General features: G+C 38.6%; 1 protein-coding gene across 2 annotated transcripts in view; it reads right to left on the bottom strand.

Annotated features, from left to right (window-relative positions):
- Window positions 1-22,084, bottom strand: part of nt5c3a (5'-nucleotidase, cytosolic IIIA) — an 85,753-nt gene that overhangs the window by 20,193 nt on the left and 43,476 nt on the right. The window contains exons 1-3 of one of the 2 annotated variants that reach the window (XM_034174399.1): window positions 6,803-6,884; window positions 4,848-4,946; window positions 1,020-1,089 (exon numbers count right to left, since the gene is read on the bottom strand). In XM_034174399.1, the coding sequence (XP_034030290.1) occupies window positions 1,020-1,089; window positions 4,848-4,946 (169 nt within the window). In that variant the 5' untranslated portion in view covers window positions 6,803-6,884. Of the gene's footprint in view, window positions 1-1,019; window positions 1,090-4,847; window positions 4,947-6,802; window positions 6,885-22,084 lie in introns of those variants that run through there. The other variant, XM_034174400.1, reaches the window with a different exon arrangement.

Genomic DNA, 22,084 nt, shown 5'->3' with positions numbered 1-22,084 from the left:
CGGATTCCTAAAAACACACAAAGTGAATAATGTGTAAATAATTTAGAGGTGATTCAGCAGAGGGAGTGGTTTAGTTAAGGCATGTGAAGATTACACTGTGAAACAAATCGTTATCTAGTTAACTAGATCAATCTAACTGCGCAGATTAAACAGCTAACAGATACAGCAAAACACCGCTGTGCTGCGGAACAGGAAGTGATACAATACTGCAGTGAGAGCCAACCACCAGTAGAGGCCAAGAGGCCAGTAGAGGCCACAGAAGTGTTTCATAAATGTTAAAAAAATTCATGTATTTGCAGTTTAGTTGAATAATAAATTGAATTTTGTCTCTTATTTGTTTTTGTCTATAACCACATGCAATATCAATATCAGTGCTCAGATGACAGTAGCTTCTGGGAAAGGTGCAAGTTGCAATAAACTATGATGCCAAGCGCTAAGGATACATGCTATCCAGTCACAGCAGATGAAACTTTTTTTTTTACTACTGAGCAAACATCATTGTTAGACTTTTATAGGTTCAATGATTCCACGGCGTGTAGATGTTATGGCGTCAGTGACCCCATGGCCTTGGCGGAGGTTTGCACTCTCTGAGTGCTTCTAGTTAGTATTATATGAAGTTAGCAAAGTAGCAAATTAACCATGAGACATACTGCTCCAACATCTCTTTCTTTTCACACCCTCCTCCTCACAATTGGTGTTCTTCCTGCCAATCACAGAGATCAGCGATCAGCCACAGCATGATCTCTGAGATCTTGCTGTGACGTAGTATGCATTCTGCAATGTACAGCACTAGCAAACACTGTAAGACCTGACAACAATAATGGTAAAAATAAATTAATAAAAAAAAAAAACTTACACATGAACCCTTAGTTAAGGAGTGTCCCTTTAAGTTGTGCATTCACAAGAAATGAGATTAGGAAAAACAAAAAAGAACAAATAATGTATCAAATGATATTCATTAAAAAACCCAAACAGGTTATAAAATACATTAAGAAATGTATTTTCGTTCTTGTACTCACTGTGACATGTTGGACAACGTTTACCGTTGACAGAAAACTTGCTAATGGTCATATCAAAGTCAGTGATGAGCTACAGCAGAGTCAAAAAACAAACAAATAATTAACAGTGAGAATGATAATAATAAAAAATACTTTTGAGAATATAAAATAGACAGACGAAGACCTATATATTTTAAACTTACCTAATGCAATATATAATGGGCATTACTAGAATTTTATTGCCAGGAGAATAAATAAATAAATAAATAAATCACCACCCAATGCCTTGATTATCTGGAAAATGAAAATGTGTCATCTTCTAATAAAGCTGGCAAGACTGATCTATCACACCGTCCACCCCCATTGCTAAGGAAGAGCAACTGCTTACAAAATATCAAACATGTGACAACACATTTTAAATGAGTTAATAGTTAATGATGGCTGGTGCCTGTATTTTGTTTTTGGAGGAATTTAGTGGTTTTTGATCATCTCTGTGGACACAGTCTTTGATCTGTTGTCCATTAAATATAGACCTAAAATTCCTTGGGTGTCTAGTTACAAAAGCCAAATTAAATGGCATGTCTTGAGTTAAGGTTTGTTATCCTCATGCACGGCTGCATTCATCTGCAACCTGTTCAAACCCGAAGAAGCTCTCCAAGTGATAGCTTACAACAAAAAGAATTTTGCAGATTTCAGCATGCAGTCACTTCCACCTACCCCGCCCTAAGTCACAAGTTACTTATAACATACTGTTTTTTTTTTTGTTTTTTTGGGGGGGGGGGGGGGGGGGGGGGGGGGGGGTTGCCTGATCTCCACAAGGTGCATGAAACTCATAAGCTGCTGTTAGACATCATTTATCTTGTGACAATCAATTAAACTTGAGAGACTAATCCCCAATTTAAATTTACCAGGGCCCGGGCTCACCAAAACTTTAATCACAATTTTGTGCAGTGGTGGGAACAGTTCCAATAATCCAATAACCGATAATTATCGAAGGTAAAGTTTTCATTATTGGATTATCTTTTCAGATAACTTTTAAAACCATTATCAGACTAGTTATCTTCCAATAAATTTTCCTCCGATAACTTTTACACCGTTAACGTGGTAAACAAAGTGAACAGATGTGTACTTCTACCCTCTCCAAACAGAGAAGAGCTGCTTCTTGAAGAAACTGCTCTATCCTTTACAGGCAAAGGAAAACTGATCACAAAAAAAAAAAAAAAAAAAAAAAAATTTTAACCCCATTCTGATACGTGGCCAATATCAGTCATCCAGAGGCATACATTTTTAACTTATGGTTCAAATTTTAACCAAACTTATTTCGGACAAGTTATTTAAATTAACGTCACTTCTGAAGTTTTATGAAGTCAAAATATCAGATATATGTTTTAGTTTTAAAGTAATGCGCTAATTTTTAAGGTTTTAGTGTGGGGCATGCTGTGTCCAGGTGCATTATGGGATAGGGTAATCTCAGTACGTTCACGACTGGAGAAATGCATTTCAGACACTCTGATCAGGACAACAGCATTAAACTCTAGTGCCTAAAACTCACATGAATATATTCTCTGGGTTTATAGACGTTGTTATTGTGTTTGTTTGCAAGCAGCAACACAGATTATCTGGAATTTTGTGTTTGCAAGTTTTCAAGGTCTCTACTGCCATCTACTGGCCATGGCAGTATTCAAACTGAAGCTGGGCTGATATTTTCAAACCACACATTGGACTCGTGTTTCCAGAAGCAAAACCAGAAGCAAAACATAGAAGATTTTTTTTAAACTTCATTTACAAAAACTACACTTTAACCGCTGCACATGGACAACACCATTAACATCGCAACATAAAACTATTTTTATATTGTGCCTAAAACTTAAATATATTGTCTGGGTTTATAGACTTGGTTGTTATTGTGTTTGTTTTATGTAAACATGCGAGAATCTCAGGCTGTCTCTCCGTTATTTTCAATGGGAGCTGCTGTGAGCTATGCTCGCTTCCTGATCATGTCATTCTGGGGGAAAGTGAAGTTTCTCTTTAACGTCTTGATTATTGTTCTTTACAACACTGTTTGTCCTCTTTGTTCCAGACTAATATATATAAGATGTCTGAAATTCGGTTTGCGTTTATTAAATTCCACGCAGATTAAACATAGCAGAAGCTGATTATTCGTTATAATTGTTTTAGCAAGTTTTCAGGGTATCATGCATGCAGTTTCTTATTAAAGTGACGAAAAGCATAAAAAAATACATTTTTGTAGTATAATATTAAATTACAATTGTCATCATGTGGATTCTCTATATGCTGTTTGACTGCAGCGACTCTCTGGCGCAAGGGATTATGGGATACGTCAATAGGGCGAATGGCAGTGTTCTATTTATTTTGACACTGGTTATATCAGACAGTTATCTAATTACAACTTGGCTTTTTTTCTTTTTTTTTTGAAAATGGCTTTATTTATTTATTTTTTTTACAAGTAAAAAATGGCATTTTTTACAAAAGCACATTTATCTGTAAACACCAGCACATTAACGTGTTGGTTTACATAGAATGAATCATCCAATCAGTGTGAGCAGAGGCACATTTTACCCAGAATGCCATCTCTCTGTGTTTGTTACAAAACTTCAGATTTAGTGCATTATTCAACATTAAAAGATATATGTTATATCTTAACTTTGCACAAATGATAGAATTGACATTAATGGAGTTATTCTATCAGTATTCATTGTATTTATACACCAAACCATAACTCAGCACTGCTTTATTTTCCAAGACTTCAGCCTGGCGGCAGTGCTGTGACTGAGTAGAGAGTTGAGCTTTGTGGCTCTTCTCAGTTGCTTCTATGTTGGAAGCCATGTAGTAAACAGAAGCTTCCATCAGGGGGCAGGACACTCAAAGACAGAAGTGCTGACTCAATGTTTGGGTCTGTTGTTGCTTTTGATGCTTCCAAAAGCAATCGTGGTGTTAAAACTCAAAATCAGCTTGTTGGTAGCTGTAAGTGTACCAGAGACAATACTGGAATTTATCGGTTATCTGTAACTTCCAATACATTTTATGGATGGTTTCTCGTTTTATCTTTATCAAAGATAACTTTTCAGTTATCTGATTATCTGTTATCGAAGCTAATTTTTTGGTTATGTGTGCCCACCACTGATTTTGTGTGTGTGCATGTTTGTTTAAAAAGGTCAGATAAATTAAGAACACATCATTTAAATCCCAAGGCTTTGTTTTATTATTGCAGAAACCCTAAATAAATAATATAAATTGAAAATCACTGATTTTTTATTTTTAATGACCTCTCATGGCCCACCTGCAGTACCTTCATAGCCCACCAGGGGCTGCAGCCTACACTTTGGGAACCACAGGTCTAAAACGCAATCAACGAATATATGAAGTGAATAGTTTAATAACACTAACATATATGAAATGCCTAATCTTTGCAACAAAGCAGAAGAGGTTATAGTTTAAAATGGTTAATTTAAAATGGATATGAATTTGCAAAGCGGAGATGCCATTAATTTGCTTTTTCTTTTCCACAGCATAAGTTTATTCTGGGAGCGGCTAAGCAGAGGACAGCACTGTGGACTGCTTTTGGTGTTGAATCTGTATTTTCCAGATATGTATTAAAACTGGGATAAATTTATGAGGTGTAAGCATTCACCACACACAATTACTATACAGCATACTTTTGTCATATTTCTTGACAAAAGCTGTATAAATGTTTATTGATTATGATCTACTGGTTTTGCTGCAGTAATGGAAACTCCCTCCACTGCGTTTCTTCAAACACAGTATCTTCACTACCACAAAGAGGCGCTGTGTAATCTCTACATCATGACTTGGGACAAGATGATGTACCTGTAATTTGGAAGCTCCTCCTTTAATTAGACCACAGATAATCTGTTCGACCCTTTCAGGGTCCCTCATGTGGACTGTTGTCTTCTCAAACTGAGGCATCTGGAGATACACAGAAAAACAGATTGTACTTAACTGTAGTGGAGTTAGAAGGACACACACACACCCCACACACGAGTCAGGTTCATAAGTAGTTCGACTGTTAAACAATTTTTGTAATTTTGCCTCTGTACACGTTTCTGAAATGAAACAATCAATATGCACCTGTAGTGTCGACAATTAGTTCTTTACAAGGGTTTAATAAAAATACTACATTAGTCATTTAAGAATTGTGGCCATTTGTAACGTAGTACCCTCCATTTTCATATACATAACTGGAAAAAGTAAAGTTTATTTTTGTTTGTTTTTTAGCAGGCGTTACACTGACAAGACTCGTGGATAGAAGGACATGATACCTTTTTAGCCCCCAAACGTCTTTTTGCAGTGAATAAAAATTAACCAATGGATTAATCATTCAATCATGTTAATTTGTGAACGGTGTGGTCCACCAGATGCCACCAAAGCACACACACCAATAATGCGCTTTCAGTCAAGTTTGGCCATGGCCTTTACAAACGGTGTACAGGACTCGGCATTAGTTACATGATCCTGTAATCACTTGCAGCTAGGGGAAGAATCAGAACTACAAAACAGAACATGTTTGTTATTCTTGCAAAACACAAACATAGGTGCTGTGAAAGACACCTTTTTCTTTGAAAGCTTCTACTTTTGAAATCTGCTGGAGATTTAAGTTAGTGTGTGTCTGTGTGTGTTGTGAAGTGAGAATGACACGGGTGGGGTTCATGTGTGTGCAGAAGGCTAAATGTCACCTTGAACATCAACTTTTGTCACCATGAACGAGTTACACTTGATATCAAATTACATTTCACATTTTCCCCTCCAACTCCCTGCAGCTTACTAGAACATAATGTTCCCCGCTCTACACATGCACATTCCTGCAGGGGGTTTTAAAGTCATGAGAAAACTGATATTTGGAATCCATTGGTTTTGCATAACAGGGTAAAATTCTGCAGCAATAAAACACTGAAGTTGACTGTAAACAACGCAAAATTTTCAGATGGTTTATTGTGCTCTTTTAAGAAAAATTTCTTTTTCTCCTACTACAACCTGGCACACAACCACAAACATTAACCTTCTTGGCAAAGCTACAAAATCTGACACACGTACCGACATATGCACTATATATAAAATCAGCATCAAGCCTTTCAACAACGCCATAATTCATGACGACCCTCAGAGAAACACAATTCTAAAAACAGAAGTTAGTGCCTGTATTAGTTCAGCGACAGTCTGGCATCGGCCTCATACAAACACAGTGAGCAACGCAAACAACCACAGATTTCAGGTCTGCAGAGTCCACAAAAACAAAAGGACAGCAGCCACCTTTGTGCATCTGCAGCAAAGAATGTTTTAAAAAGAGGCTATGACTTAGTTACTATACTACAGCCTATTCAAATAATATTCTGCCCTTACATGATTCTGAAAACCTGCATGCTTTAAAAAAATAAATCACATTTTGCGTGTTTAGCTGTCTAATTCCCTCCATACTCCCTCGAGCAAAACTTCCAAACTACTAACAACAATCAGTTGTGTAAAGGCACAAATGTTAACACCACCAGACACAACGTTACTCACATTTTTCACAATAAACAGATATAATGCTTTTAGCAAGACTAGGATACAAGTCATTCAACGTACTACCCACAGACTTGAGAATGTTTCAAATCCTGAATGGGCAAGAGGACAAGAAGATACCAGTACAGGTTAAAGGTCACCAAGTCTGCTGATGACAGAAAATGGGGCAGGATTCTGTCACCTTTTGAGTTGTGACATGGAGCAGAAAATATTTGGGTTGCTCCCCCCTTTGTCAGCAGATGCAGTTATACACTCACACTTACCTCTGCTCTGTTGTCTCAGCTAAAACAAGGAGTGAAGAAAAGCTTGTTTGGTTGATGAAGCCTTTTATAGCTACAGTGCCACCCAGGGTAGGCGGGGGCGCTGCTCAAAATAGATTAGAAAACATAACCCCTCCCCCAAACACACACACACACACACACACACACACACACACACACACACACACACACACACACACACACACACACACACACACACACACACACACACACACACACAGAGAGAGAGATAGAGAGAGGGAGCTCAAAACAGATCAGTATAAATATAGAGCTGGCTGAAAATTCACTGTCTCCAGTAACTGACCTCTGTATGTGGGAGATTTTTATCATCTGAGAACAAAGGATTATAAAGCTGGAACAATTCAAACTGATTTTTTTTTTAATTCCCATCGATACGTGGCATGTGACACTATTCAAAGCAACTTTTGTTTCGGGTCCACTTCCATCGTGCTCTACGCCATTATTGGAGCTCATCACTTGAACCAAGAAGTTCTATACTCCATAAATATGACACGGATGATCACAAAGAAATACTTCTGTTTCTGCATTCACATGTTGGCGATATGTGGTAGACAGTAAACCAAATGTTCCATTGTTTTCAATGAAAAGACAAGAGAAAATTTCACCACCAGTGACAGCGCCAGCTGCACACCAGACGGTACGTGCCATTGAAAGTAGGAGAGAGGCTAGTGAGCAGCACACATGGCATATCAAGTCCAACAGCAAAGATCTGACTGATGAATTGATTTTGATTTGTACCAGCGATGAGCAAAATACAGAACTGAAGTGGAAATGAGTCGACTTTTGAAGTGAGGTAGCATTACAACTCTAAATTTCTGAATTTTGCACAGCCCTGATGTGTACCATGTCAACAGCTAGAACAGACTTTGTCATCATCTAATACAGCCAGGATATTAGTGCTGCATGCCAGATGCGAGAATGTTGCTTGGAAAATACTGTAAGGTTCCAAATATATGACATATCTGCAAAAAAGGTTATTTGTAGGTCTGAACATTTATATCTCTATGAGTGCCCCCCCCACCCACCCACCTCCGACACCTTCATTCGAGAAATTGGGATCTCAGAAACGTTTAATTAAGGAATGGTAACAACACATTATATTGCACATTGTATCTAATAAAGCTTTTTGCATGGGAGCATTCAGGCTGTGCAGATTTTTCTGGTTTTTACAATAGAGAGATGGACATACTGATATAATTACAGCTGAATGAGACTTTAATGGGTGACCATTTGTATGTAGCATCAAGATTATCGCAAAAATTTAACTTTTTTGCAGCTCTGTTTTGGAACGATTGTAAGTCACAATGTCAAGATAAAAGTCCTTGCAGGTGAAAGTACGAGCTGACTCGTAACGGAAAGCTGCGGCAACCTTCAACATCACATTGTGATGTTGAAGTTTGCATTAAGCAAAAGTCATGAAATTTCTTTAAAAAGGAGAAACTCAACACAGCAAGGCCTGGTATATCTCCAGGTGTCAAAGGGAGACCTTCTGAGCCAATACAGGATGGCTTGGTGTCATAAACCCCCACCCTTTCCAGGATTTAAAACTCCCGAAAGTGCATTTGTAACAGAGCTGCGAATTACCTTATCAAGATCCCAAACCAGATGTGCCAAAAAAAAAAAAAGACCACAGAAAGACCTACCTTCTTCCCAAAAGTCCTAAAAATATGTCTTTCCAACTAGACTAAAAAAAAAAAACAGCTCACGAAGAACTGCCATCAACTTGTTGATCACAGTCCAGTTTCTCTGATTAAAACTGACCTAGTATTGAACTCGTTCACATTTTGTAAGGAAATCCAAAATCCAGTCCATGGAACAAGAGTGACCCCTGTTGGACGAATTGGGGAAGGGCATGGGACCAACTCGTGCAGATTTAAAGTGTAACCACGTTTTAGAAAAAAAACTGCATTGTATTGTTGTAACAGAAAAAAGAAAGAAAAGAAAACATGTGACCATTTAACCTCATGCATGAAAGTAATATACTTGTATGTTATACTCTGTTCACTGAGGAAAGTTTACCTAATGTGCTTTCTTTCATATATAATTGTGTTGTGTGTGCATTTCCAAGGAAAACCATTTAAAAGAGTTATCCTACAGGACTTGTTTGGTTTCAAAGCGGAAATTTAATAGCAGATGCTGATTTATTTATATAAACCAGACAAAGAAACTCAGAAAAACTACAGTACCCAGAATTCTCGGGGGTGGAGCTTTTAACACTGAAAAGCCTGCGCCCGGGAACTTGCTCTCTTTAGCCTTTCATTCTTTGCTCATACTCTTTCTTTTTCCTGAGTCTTAAGACGCTGCATACCCGTCAAGATTTACGACTCTTTGTTGAAACCACGTGCTGCTTAAAAGTTATTTCTTGTTTGTGCGCGCCAACAAATTACTTTCCTTTTTTTGACAGATAACTTTTGCTCAACTTTTGTAAAGTTAAACGCGCAGTCGCATTTAACTTCCTTTTTTGATTTTCAAATTAAAACCTTTTATTCTTCAACTCCAAATTCCCCTCGTGAACATTTTCTCATAAGTCAGCTATTTTTGTATTGAGTTTGATTTGACCCAGCTTTCAAAAGACGATGACGAAAGACGAACTGTTGAGTTTTTTTTTTAATCAAGAATAAAGACACACAAGCCCTTAATCTGATGGCCCAGACTACGGAGCGCTGCAGAGGTAAAAACATCCAGGTCAGCTAAGCCGCACAGAGAGTGAACTGCTGTCGCAAGTCACAGCAAATTACACGGAAAGCGTCCCCGGTAACCAACGAAACTGGGCGGGTGACCATCAGAGTTCCTGTGCCAAGGTACCGGAGACAGCTGTGCAGACGGATGGTCCTCCGACTGAAAACCAGACTGCTTCCAGCATCGGACCTCACGGAGACCAGCAGCACTGCCTCCCAAGTAAGACCAGAGCCTGTTAGATAAACAGAGTGGCTTTATTTAACTATCAAACAAATCAATCTTCTCTCACATTAATAAATATCCAAAGTAAATTCCCTTCTGATAAGCACGAATTTAACTCCTAAAACTCCCCGCTAGGAAACCAATTATCTGAATGCCATATAATCATTGCTCATTGAATTTCGTCATCATTAAATTGCTTACTGTGATGTTGTGTGTTGGGGGGTGTGGCTGGACATTTTGGTGTTCTTTTCTTTTCTTTGTTCTCCAGGTGGTATGAAAACTGATTTGTCTGTGGAGAAGGTGCTGGCTGAAGAGTCCTTCACCCTCATCAACATCATGTACAGCACCTGTGGACGGTGCTCACACCCTCATCAACATCATGTGCAGCACCTGTGGATGGTGCTCACATGCAACCTTAAAGACTTTCAGCTGAAGCAGATAATTAGATGGCGTTCTGCATTTAAGCCATGTGTGATTCAAGCAGAATTGCCGGGAACTCGACCTTGTGATGTTCGTTTGTGAGACGCTGAGGACCGCGCCTGGGTTTGACACATCATGCCTGTGAAGCAGGAAGGGTGAGGGACACATGCTGTCAGCACACATCAGAGGTGATTAATTGTTTGACTACTTGTTGATAGTAACTTGGTATTTTGTTACGCAGTAGATTTGAATTGTGATGAGAATTGTGCAGCTCGCTTCTCACTGCTGTGGCGTGCGGACAAGTGATCCTCCACCTGTTGTGAGAAGCTGCTCATTTGCATAAAGCTTAAAATACAGAGCTGAATGTGTTGCTGATGTGTGTGTCTTTTGAAGGATATTGGTTGTAACTGCTGACTTACCTCACCCTCTTCTATCCTTCGCAGAGAGTCGGTTTGTCGTGTCCACCTGGGGGGTGTTTGGCGGTAACAGTGAGTCCAGAAGCGCCGGGCTTCGATCCTTTTGGGCGCTGGACAGCGTGCCAGCCTTCACTCCACCAGAATGACGCTGTTTTGTTTCTACACTTTGTTTAGCACCAGAGGGTGACTCAATAAATTGTTCTGTTATTGAACCGCTTTCTGGTTATTTTAGCGCTGGGGTTCCGTCAGACGCAGGTCCGCTCCTCAACCCGCGTCGACACATAACACTGTGATATGTAATGTTATTTACCTCCAGCCAGAGTTAAATATCTTACACGTGTGAAGTTTCTGTGATTGTTTTGTATGGTTTTACAGAGGGTGTCGGATCTGACCTGCAGAATGACGACTGCAGATTGAGACTGAGTAATTAAATGAGACTAATTAATTCATGAATGCTAAAATTAAAGTACCTATGCTTAAAATAGGTGGTGCCTTCTTCGAGGTAAAATTATCCACAAGGGATCATTTCAAATATCCTAAAACACATATTATATTCTTCCTGGCTCTGCGACACTCAGTATTTCATGTCAATGCTCACAATGCAGACTTTAGACATCTAGTAAAACTGTTGAGTAGTTGCAATCAGAGAATTGCTGTTTCAGTGTTGTACACTACAGACAGTTTTTTTTATCCATTTTTTTTTTTATTAAAATTCAAAAATACATCTGACTGTGATGTCCACACCAGTAGCAACTCACAGGCTTGGTGTTCATCATGGTAAAGCTATCGCAGAACTGCATGAGCTCATAATGTACTGCACTTGGCAGATATTCACAGAGAAGAGGTATAAGTCCAATTTTAGACCCTTCAAAGAGAAGCTCAACTAATACCCCCCTTCGAACACACACACACACACACACACACGCCCACGAGTGTTGCCTGAAATCTGTAAGTATTGAAGACTCAGTGTGAGTCTCATAGTTACATTTACATGAACCCTAATAATCAGACTGAGAATCTGAACAGAAAAGTCTGAATCTGATGAGAGCTTTGTGTCATTACATGGAGGGGGGGAAGACAGCAGTTTAAAAATGTGCCATAAATGGGATTTTAATTAACAGCAGCCAAACAAATATTTCTATGTAAAGATTGTGTAGTGGCGTAGTGACAACGCTGTGCAGAGAATTAAGCAACACTTGATCTGTAAGTGCTGTAGTCTGAGCTTTTGTGTTCTTCGTTTATAGAGTAGGACCGGCTGTGTGTGCAAGTTTATGGTACAAGTCCTGGTCTGGGGAAGTGCTGCCTCTTCTCATGTTTATAACAAGACAGCAGTCAGTGACTGCCCCATAACTCTGTGGATTCAAAATAGCAGACAGTAATGACTGTCTGGAATTGCAACAAGAAACTATGTTCAGAAGGTAAAAAAAACAAAATCTCTGAACAAGAATATGACTGGACTAAAATCACCAAAGACCTTCATTTCCCCCAGATGGAGAACCCTTTGAGCAGCAAAAGGGCATCCACTGGCCTTTCTTCTCTTTGGTGTGGAGTTGGGAGCTTGGACAAGGAGTTATCAATGAGAAGTTGGTGCTAACGTGACATGTAGTGGCAAAAAAAAAAAAATCACTTATAACATCTTATCTATTAAATGGTACAAAATATGCACCTATTAGCCACATACGAGGGCTGTCCATAAAGTATAGGTCCTTTTTATTTTTTTCAAAAACTATATGGATTTCATTCATATGTTTTTACGTCAGACATGCTTGAACCCTCGTGCGCATGCGTGAGTTTTTTCCACGCCTGTCGGTGACGTCATTCGCCTGTGCGCACTCCTTGTGGGAGGAGTCGTCCAGCCCCTCGTCGGAATTCCTTTGGTCTAGAAGTTGCTGAGAGACTGGCACTTGTTTGATCACAAGTTTTTTCTAAACCTGTGAGAACACATCGAAGTGGACACGGTTCGAAAAATTAAGCTGGTTTTCAGTGAAAATTTTAACGGCTGATGAGAGATTTTGAGGTGATACTGTCGCTTTAAGGACTTCCCACGGAGCGAGACGTCGTGCAGCGCTCTCAGGCGCCGTCGTCAGCCTATTAAAAGCTGAAAAACCTCCACATTTCAGGCTCTATTGATCCAGGACGTCGTGAGAGAACAGAGAAGTTTCAGAAGAAGTCGGTTTCAGCATTTATCCGGATATTCCACTGTTAAAGGAGATTTTTTTTAATGAAAGACGTGGCGGAACGGGTCCGCGCGTTGGGACGCAGCCGACGCGGTGCGGCGGCACAGGAAAAACACCTCTGTTGGAAGCCTTAAGGACAAGTTGGAACATGTCCAGCTGTTAAACAATTCTCATATACTCACTCCACTGAAAGACATCAAAAGCTGCCTGGATTTTACAAATGGTTATCACACGGAGGTGTTTCTCCTGTGCCGCTGCACCCCGTGTCGCTGCGTCCCGACGCGAGGACCCGTCCGCACGTCTTTCATTAAAAAAATCTCCTTTAACAGTGGAATATCCAGATAAAATGCTGAAACCGACTTCTTCTGAAACTTCTCTGTTCTCTCACGACGTCCTGGATCAATAGAGCCTGAAATGTGGAGGTTTTCAGCTTTTAACAGGCTGATGACAGCGCCTGAGAGCGCTGAGCAACGTCTTGCACCGTGGGAAGTCCTTAAAGCGACAGTATCACCTCAAAATCTCTCATCAGCCGTTAAAATTTTCACTGAAAACCAGCTTAATTTTTCGAACCGTGTCCACTTCGATGTGTCTCACAGGTTTAGAAAAAATTTTGATCAAACAAAGCGCCAGTCTCTCAGCAACTTCTCAGACAAAGGAATTCGACGAGGGGCTGGACGACTCCTCCACAAGGAGTGCTCACAGGTGAATGACGTCACCGACAGGCGTGGAAAAACTCACGCATGCGCACGAGGGTTCAAGCATGTCTGACGTAAAAACATATGAATGAAATCCATATAGTTTTTGAAAAAAATAAAAAAGGACCTATACTTTATGACAGACCTCGTACAGTTGTGTTCAAACTAATAGTGTTTTAAAAAGTGAGTAAAGCTCAAAATTCTGACAACTTGCATTTCCATACACACAAAATGCATGGGGGGAGACACTGCACATTCTATTCTCAATCAAAACATGAAGAAAATTTACCTGTAAGTACTGTAACAATTAGAAGATGCCTCTGTAAAGACAAGCTATGGGCAAGAAGCTCTCGCAAAGTCCCACTGTTGAAAAAAAAAAAAAAAAAAAAACGTGCTGAAGAGGTTACAATTGCCAAACAACAGATTGACTGGTTTAAAGAGAAATGTGGACTGATGAAAGTAAGATTGTTCTTTGTGTGTCTAGGGGCTGCAGACAGTTTGCCAAATGACCCCCCATAAACTGAACTGAATCCACAGCACACTGTGAAGACACTGAGCCATGGTGGAGCAAGCACCATGATATGGAGATGTGTCTCATACTATGGTGTCAGGTCTATTCATCGCATACCAGGAATCACTGATTAGTTTGAATACATCGTAATGCTTCAAGAGGTCATGTAGCCTTATGCAGAGGAGGAAATGCCCTTTAAATGGGTCTTTCAACAAGATTTCATTTTCATTTCATTTCATTAATTCATTTCGAGCAGTGTAACAAAATACATGAACCTAGTACATATTAAACAATCAGATACATTTCATTTTTGTTCGAAAAGGAGTGGGAAGAAGAAAACGTATTGAATCCCACCCCTATCTTACATTAACACTTAACTTAAACTATTATTGACTTCCAATTTCCATATCAGTTGAGAAAACCAAAAAAAAAAAAAACCCACACACACAAAAAAACAAAATAATAACACACCAAAATAAGAAACAAGTCATTCACATCGAAAATACTGATAACTAAATGAAGAGTAGATTAGTAAATACAATAAATGTACATATAAGAAACGACAAGCTACATACCAACAAATGGTAAGAACAATGTTACCAAACAATGGTAATACAACAGAAAGAACTCACAACCAACGATGGTTAAGGAAACTTCAAGTATCAAACACAACACTGATACAGACAAGTGCACAACAAGACATTTAAACTCTACTATGACTGTATTCTGACCAAACTGCATTATTATACAAGGACTTAATTTGTGAATATTTGGGCAAAGCTTTCACTGTAGATCCGGAGCATTCCACATTTGACCCACATACTGTCCACACAAACCTTTTACGAGTGGTTTGTACCTTAGGTAAATAAAATTTCCATTACAATGTCGGACTCTGTAGTTTTCTCTGGGCCCCTCCCCAATCGGACCGGGAGTGACATGTTTAGTCGCATGTTCTCCTTGAATTGCTGGCTGAGTGGTGTCCAAAAAAATGAGGTGGGCTCATAGATAAGTGGCAAAGCTTCTGGGGAAAACCTGGTCTTGTTAGGAGAGACGGCATCCATCCCACTTTGGATGGAGCAGCTCTCATTTCTAGAAATCTGGCCAATTTTCTTAAATCCTCCAACCCTGGACTATCCAGGGTTGGGACTAGGAAGCAGAGTTGTAGTCTTACACACCTCTCTGCAGCTTCTCTCCCCCTGCCATCTCCTCATTACCCCCATCCCCGTAGAGACGGTGCCTGCTCCCAGACCACCAATAACCAGCAAAAATCTATTTAAGCATAAAATTCAAAAAGAAAAAAAATAATATAGCACCTTCAACTGTACCACAGACTAAAAACAGTTAAATGTGGTCTATAAACATTAGGTCTCTCTCTTCTAAGTCCCTGTTAGTAAATGATATAATAATTGATCAACATATTGATTTATTCTGCCTTACAGAAACCTGTTACAGCAGGTATGAATATGTTAGTTTAAATGAGTCAACACCCCCAAGTCACACTAACTGCCAGAATGCTCGTAGCACAGGCCGGGCGGAGGATTAGCAGCAATCTTCCATTCCAGCTTATTAATTAATCAAAAACCCAGACAGAGCTTTAATTCATTTGAAAGCTTCACTCTTAGTCTTGTCCATCCAAATTGGAAGTCCCAAAAACCAGTTTTATTTATTATCCATCGTCCACCTGGTCGTTACTGTGAGTTTCTCTGTGAATTTTCAGACCTTTTGTCTGACTTAGTGCTTAGCTCCGATAAGATAATTATAGTGGGCGATTTAACATCCACACAGATGCTGAGAATGACAGCCTCAACACTGCATTTAATCTATTATTAGACTCAATTGGCTTTGCTCAAAATGTAAATGAGTCCACCCACCACTTTAATCATATCTTAGATCTTGTTCTGACTTATGGTAGGGAAATGAAGACTTAACAGTATTCCTGAAAACTCCCTTCTGTCTGATCATTTCTTAATAACATTTACATTTACTCTGATTGGACTACCCAGCAGTGGGATAAGTTTCGTTACACTAGAAGTCTTTCAGAAAGCGCTGTAACTAGGTTTAAGGATATGATTCCTTTTTTGTTCTCTAATGCCATATACCAACACAGTGCAGAGTAGCTACCTAAACTCTGTAAGTGAGATAGAGTATCTCGTCAATAGTTTTACATCCTCATTGAAGACAACTTTGGATGCTGTAGCTCCTCTGAAAAAGAGAGCTTTAAATCAGAAGTGCCTGACTCCGTGGTATAACTCACAAACTCGTAGCTTGGAGAGGAAATGGCATCTCACTAATTTAGAAGATTTTCACTTAGCCTGGAAAAAGAGTCTGTTGCTCTATAAAAAAGCCCTCTGTAAAGCTAGGACATCTCACTACTCATCACTAATTGAAGAAAATAAGAACAACCCCAGGTTTCTTTTCGGCACTGTAGCCAGGCTGACAAAGAGTCAGAGCTCTATTGAGCCGAGTATTCCTTTAACTTTAACTAGTAATGACTTCATGACTTTCTTTGCTAATAAAATTTTAACTATTAGAGAAAAAATTACTCATAACCACTCCAAAGACGTATCGTTATCTTTGGCTGCTTTCAGTGATGCCGGTATTTTGTTAGACTCTTTCTCTCCGATTGTTCTGTCTGAGTTATTTTCATTAGTTACTTCATCCAAACCATCAACATGTCTATTAGACCCCATTCCTACCAGGCTGCTCAAGGAAGCCCTACCATTATTTAATGCTTCGATCTTAAATATGATCAATCTATCTTTATTAGTTGGCTATGTACCACAGGCTTTTAAGGTGGCAGTAATTAAACCATTACTTAAAAAGTCATCACTTGACCAAGCTATCTTAGCTAATTATAGGCCAATCTCCAACCTTCCTTTTCTCTCAAAAATTCTTGAAAGGGTAGTTGTAAAACAGCTAACTGATCATCTGCAGAGGAATGGTCTATTTGAAGAGTTTCAGTCAGGTTTTAGAATTCATCATAATACAGAAACAGCATTAGTGAAGGTTACAAATTATCTTCTTATGGCCTCAGACAGTGGACTCATCTCTGTGCTTGTTCTGTTAGACCTCAGTGCTGCTTTTGATACTGTTGACCATAAAATTTTATTACAGAGATTAGAGCATGCCATAGGTATTAAAGGCACTGCGCTGCGGTGGTTTGAATCATATTTACCTAATAGATTACAATTTGTTCATGTAAATGGGGAATCTTCTTCACAGACTAAGGTTAATTATGGAGTTCCACAAGGTTCTGTGCTAGGACCAATTTTATTCACTTTATACATGCTTCCCTTAGGCAGTATTATTAGACGGCATTGCTTAAATTTTCATTGTTACGCAGATGATACCCAGCTTTATCTATCCATGAAGCCAGAGGACACACACCAATTAGCTAAACTGCAGGATTGTCTTACAGACATAAAGACATGGATGACCTCTAATTTCCTGCTTTTAAACTCAGATAAAACTGAAGTTATTGTACTTGGCCCCACAAATCTTAGAAACATGGTGTCTAACCAGATCCTTACTCTGGATGGCATTACCCTGACTTCTAGTAATACTGTGAGAAATCTTGGAGTCATTTTTGATCAGGATATGTCATTCAATGCGCATATTAAACAAATATGTAGGACTGCTTTTTTGCATTTACGCAATATCTCTAAAATTAGAAAGGTCTTGTCTCAGAGTGATGCTGAAAAACTAATTCATGCATTTATTTCCTCTAGGCTAGACTATTGTAATTCATTATTATCAGGTTGTCCTAAAAGTTCCCTGAAAAGCCTTCAGTTAATTCAAAATGCTGCAGCTAGAGTACTAACGGGGACTAGAAGGAGAGAGCATATCTCACCCATATTGGCCTCTCTTCATTGGCTTCCTGTTAATTCTAGAATAGAATTCAAAATTCTTCTTCTTACTTATAAGGTTTTGAATAATCAGGTCCCATCTTATCTTAGGGACCTCATAGTACCATATCACCCCAATAGAGCGCTTCGCTCTCAGACTGCAAGCTTACTTGTAGTTCCTAGGGTTTGTAAGAGTAGAATGGGAGGCAGAGCCTTCAGCTTTCAGGCTCCTCTCCTGTGGAACCAGCTCCCAATTCAGATCAGGGAGACAGACACCCTCTCTACTTTTAAGATTAGGCTTAAAACGTATAGTTAGGGCTGGATCAGGTGACCCTGAACCATCCCTTAGTTATGCTGCTATAGACTTAGACTGCTGGGGGGTTCCCATGATGCACTGAGTGTTTCTTTCTCTTTTTGCTCTGTATGCACCACTCTGCATTTAATCATTAGTGATTGATCTCTACTTCCCTCCACAGCATGTCTTTTTCCTGGTTCTCTCCCTCAGCCCCAACCAGTCCCAGCAGAGGACTGCCCCTCCCTGAGCCTGGTTCTGCTGGAGGTTTCTTCCTGTTAAAAGGGAGTTTTTTTCTTCCCACTGTCGCCGAGTGCTTGCTCACAGGGGGTCGTTTTGACCGTTGGGGTTTTTACGTAATTATTGTATGGCCTTGCCTTACAATATAAAGCGCCTTGGGGCAACTGTTTGTTGTGATTTGGCGCTATATAAATAAAATTGATTGATTGATTGATTGAATGCTTTAAATAACAATTACAGTACAGTATTTTACAAGGTCATGAAATTTTAATAATTTGGACTGGATAAAAAGATCATGGGTGTGCTCAAAGAAACCAACCTTATGAATAATCTGCATGGCTCTTTTTTGCAATAAGAATAGTGGATTTGTTGAACATTTATAGTTATTGCCCATATTTCGACACAGTATGTGAAATAGGGGAAACCAGAGAACAATATAAAATACGGAGTGCTATTTGGTCAACTGCTTAGCTTTGTTTATAATAGATTCTTAGATATTTTAGTTTTTATGTGCCTGATGTGGGCTTTCCATGATAATTTGCTATCCATAATTACCAAGAAATTTGTTTTCCGATACATTTTCAATTTGTACACCATCAATAATAATTTGAAATTCATTTCTATGTATTAATTACCAAAAACATAGCTTTTGTTTTACTTAGATTTAACAGTAATTTATTGATGTCCATCCATTTCTTTAATTTATTCATTTACATATTCACAGTTTCCAGAAGCTCGTTATAATCTAAACTACTACAGAAGATGTTTGTGTCATCAGCAAAGAGAATTACCTTTAAAATTTTGATGCATTGAATATCATTAATGTAAAGATTGAACAAAATGGACCCAGCACTGACCCCTGGGACACCAAGGTAATACCAAGATGTTCAGATGCATAATCTCCCATTTTCACATACTGTACCCTTCCGGTCAGATAATTTCGTATCCAATTCCCCGCTACTCCTCTGATTCCATAATTTTCAATTTGCCAATCAAAATTGAGTGGTTAATCGTATCAAACGCCTTTTTAAAATCAATAAAATACCAACTGCATATTTATTATGGTCCAGAGCATTCGTTATTTCTTCTACAGCCTCCATTATTGCCATAGAAGTAGTTATTTTGGACCTAAAGCCATATTGACTTTCATTTATTATTTGATGTTTGTTAATGAAATTTTAAAGCCGAAAAGTGAATAATTTTTCCAAATTTTTGAAAACTGTGGGAGGAGGGAGATTGGACGATAATTGGTAAAAGTGTGTTTGTTTCCATTTTTAAATAATGGTATCACTTTTGCTATTTTCATTTTGCTAGGAAAACAACCAGACTGGAAAGACAAGTTGCAAATATGAGCGAATGGAATTACAATATTGTCAACAATTCTCTTTACTAAAGACATGTCAATACCATCACAATTGTGGAATATTTACTTTTACATTTGAGAATTACTTCTTTTACTTCCTGTTCATTGGTTGCAGAGAGAAACATTGAAAATGGATTCTTAATCATAGTGTCATTTGCTAAGGGCTGACTTTGGGAATGGTCTGGAATCCCAGCAGACAGCTCCGGACCAACATTCACAAAAAATGGTTAAAATTGTTAACTATGTTTTCCATATCATGCTTATTTCCACTTACATTTTCAAAATAGTTGGGGTACTCAGTTTTTGTTGAGCCCTGTTTAATATACCATTTAGTATCTCCCATGTCTTCTTTATATTGCTTTTGTTATCATACAGCATTTGTTTAAAATATAATTAGAATGCTAGCATTATATCAGTCAATTTGTTTTTGTATGTCTTGTATCTGAGTTCAGCATCTTGAGTTTTATTTGATAAACAATTTGTACAGATTTTTCTTTTTTTTTTTTTTTACACACATTCAATATTCCTTTTGTAAGCCAGGGGCTATTAATTGATTTCTTCTTTATACAGTATTCTTTGACTGGACAGTGTTTGTTATACAAGGACATAAAAGTCTTCAGAAAAATGTCATAAGCTTGATCTACATTTGTTTCAGAGATAATTGAACTCCAGTCCTGATCTTTAACAGCGTTGTTGAAAGCATCAATGTTTTCTTCAGTTCTTATTCGCTTAAAAGTCACCTTCTTATCCTCTTTGACCTTACTGAGCTTGCAGTCACACAGAGTAAAAACAGGTAAATGATCAGTGATGTCACATAGTAGTAAGCCACTAAACGTAGGAACCCCAATATTATTAGTAAAGATATTATCAAAGTAGCACTGTGTGATGTTATTCTACTTGTTTAGTAATTGTGGGATACAGAGACAAACTGTACATTGTGTCTAAAAATCGTCTGTTGCTTTATGTCTAGATGGATTCAGAAGGTCAATATTGAGATCACCACAGATGAATAATTGTTTATGGTTGAAAGTTGAAAACCTTTCTTCCATAATTTTAGTAAAAATATCAATATGATCCCAAACACACCAGAACGTGAGCAGTATCTTGGTTACAGATTAACTTTATGGATTGGCCAGCCCAATCCCAGACCTTAATCCAATAGAAAACTTGTGGGGTGACATCTGTTTCTGAGGCAAAACCAAGAAATGCAGAGGAATTACAGAATGTAGCCCAATCGTCCGGGGTTGGAATACCTGTTCACAGGTACCAGAAGTTGGTCGACTCCATGCAACACAGATGTAAATCAGTTCTCAGAAACAGTGGTTATACAACTAAATATTAGTTCAGTGATTCACAGGAAAGCCAAAGCATCAAGTCTTTTTCGGTTTATACAGTAAATGCTTGAGTTTTCAAAGAAAAAATGCAGAGACTGCTATTTTTTTTAACAGCCTAATATTCCTTTTTCTTCACTTGATGTAAAGTAATAAATCTGATCAATTTTCCTCATGTTTTAGATTTGGAATAGAATGTGCAGTGTTCTCAATGCATTTGTGTGTATGGAAATAAAACCTGTATTAAGGTTTTTGCGCTTTGCTCACTTTTTAAAAAACACACTGCTATTATTCTGAACACAACTGTAATTGCTCCATCAGTTTGCCATCTGCAGGATTAACATTCTGTGTATGCACATCCTTGCATGGGGATGCAAGATCGGTGATGTACACAGAGGACCTTTCGGATGCTTTTCCCGTGAAAAGACAGAAGAGCCTAAGTTATTACTGGTGCTTTTTAAAATAATCAAAAATCATTGACCATTTTGATGGCCACAAACAACAGACAAGGACTTGCTCTGTAGATGAGCCACCAGTCCCTCTTATGGAATCTCATCCATGAGTGTGGTCTGATGAGGTAGAAAAGGAGTGGATGCAATACATGGGAAACAAGGTACCAGTAGATTCAGTAGTTTCTCACAAATCCAACAAGACCAAGCATTCATGATATGCACACTCTTAAGGCTATGAAATTGGGCTATCAGTAAAAAAAAAAAAAAGTAGAAAAGGGGTGTTCACAATAATAGTAGTTGGCAGTCAGTCAGTGAGTTCATCAATTTTGTGGAACAAACAGGTGTGAATCAGGTGTCCCCTAGTTAAGGATGAAGCCAGTAGGGGTGTCGGGAAAAAAATCGATTCACGTCCGAATCGCGATTCTTATTTATTACGATTCTGAATCAATCCAAAATGTCCAAGAATTGATTTTGTAAAAGCATTTTTTAAACATAATCTTGCTTACTCGCTGCGTGTACTGTTTGTCAGGCAATGGCTTCCACTACAGCGTCCCCGCGAGGGGGGGGTGGTCCGACGTGCTTCAAACACTCATGCGCTGA

Source organism: Thalassophryne amazonica, chromosome 7, assembly GCF_902500255.1.
Source record: "Thalassophryne amazonica chromosome 7, fThaAma1.1, whole genome shotgun sequence".
NCBI classification, from domain to species: Eukaryota; Metazoa; Chordata; class Actinopteri; order Batrachoidiformes; family Batrachoididae; genus Thalassophryne; species Thalassophryne amazonica.
This window is presented reverse-complemented; position numbering and strand designations above follow the sequence as displayed.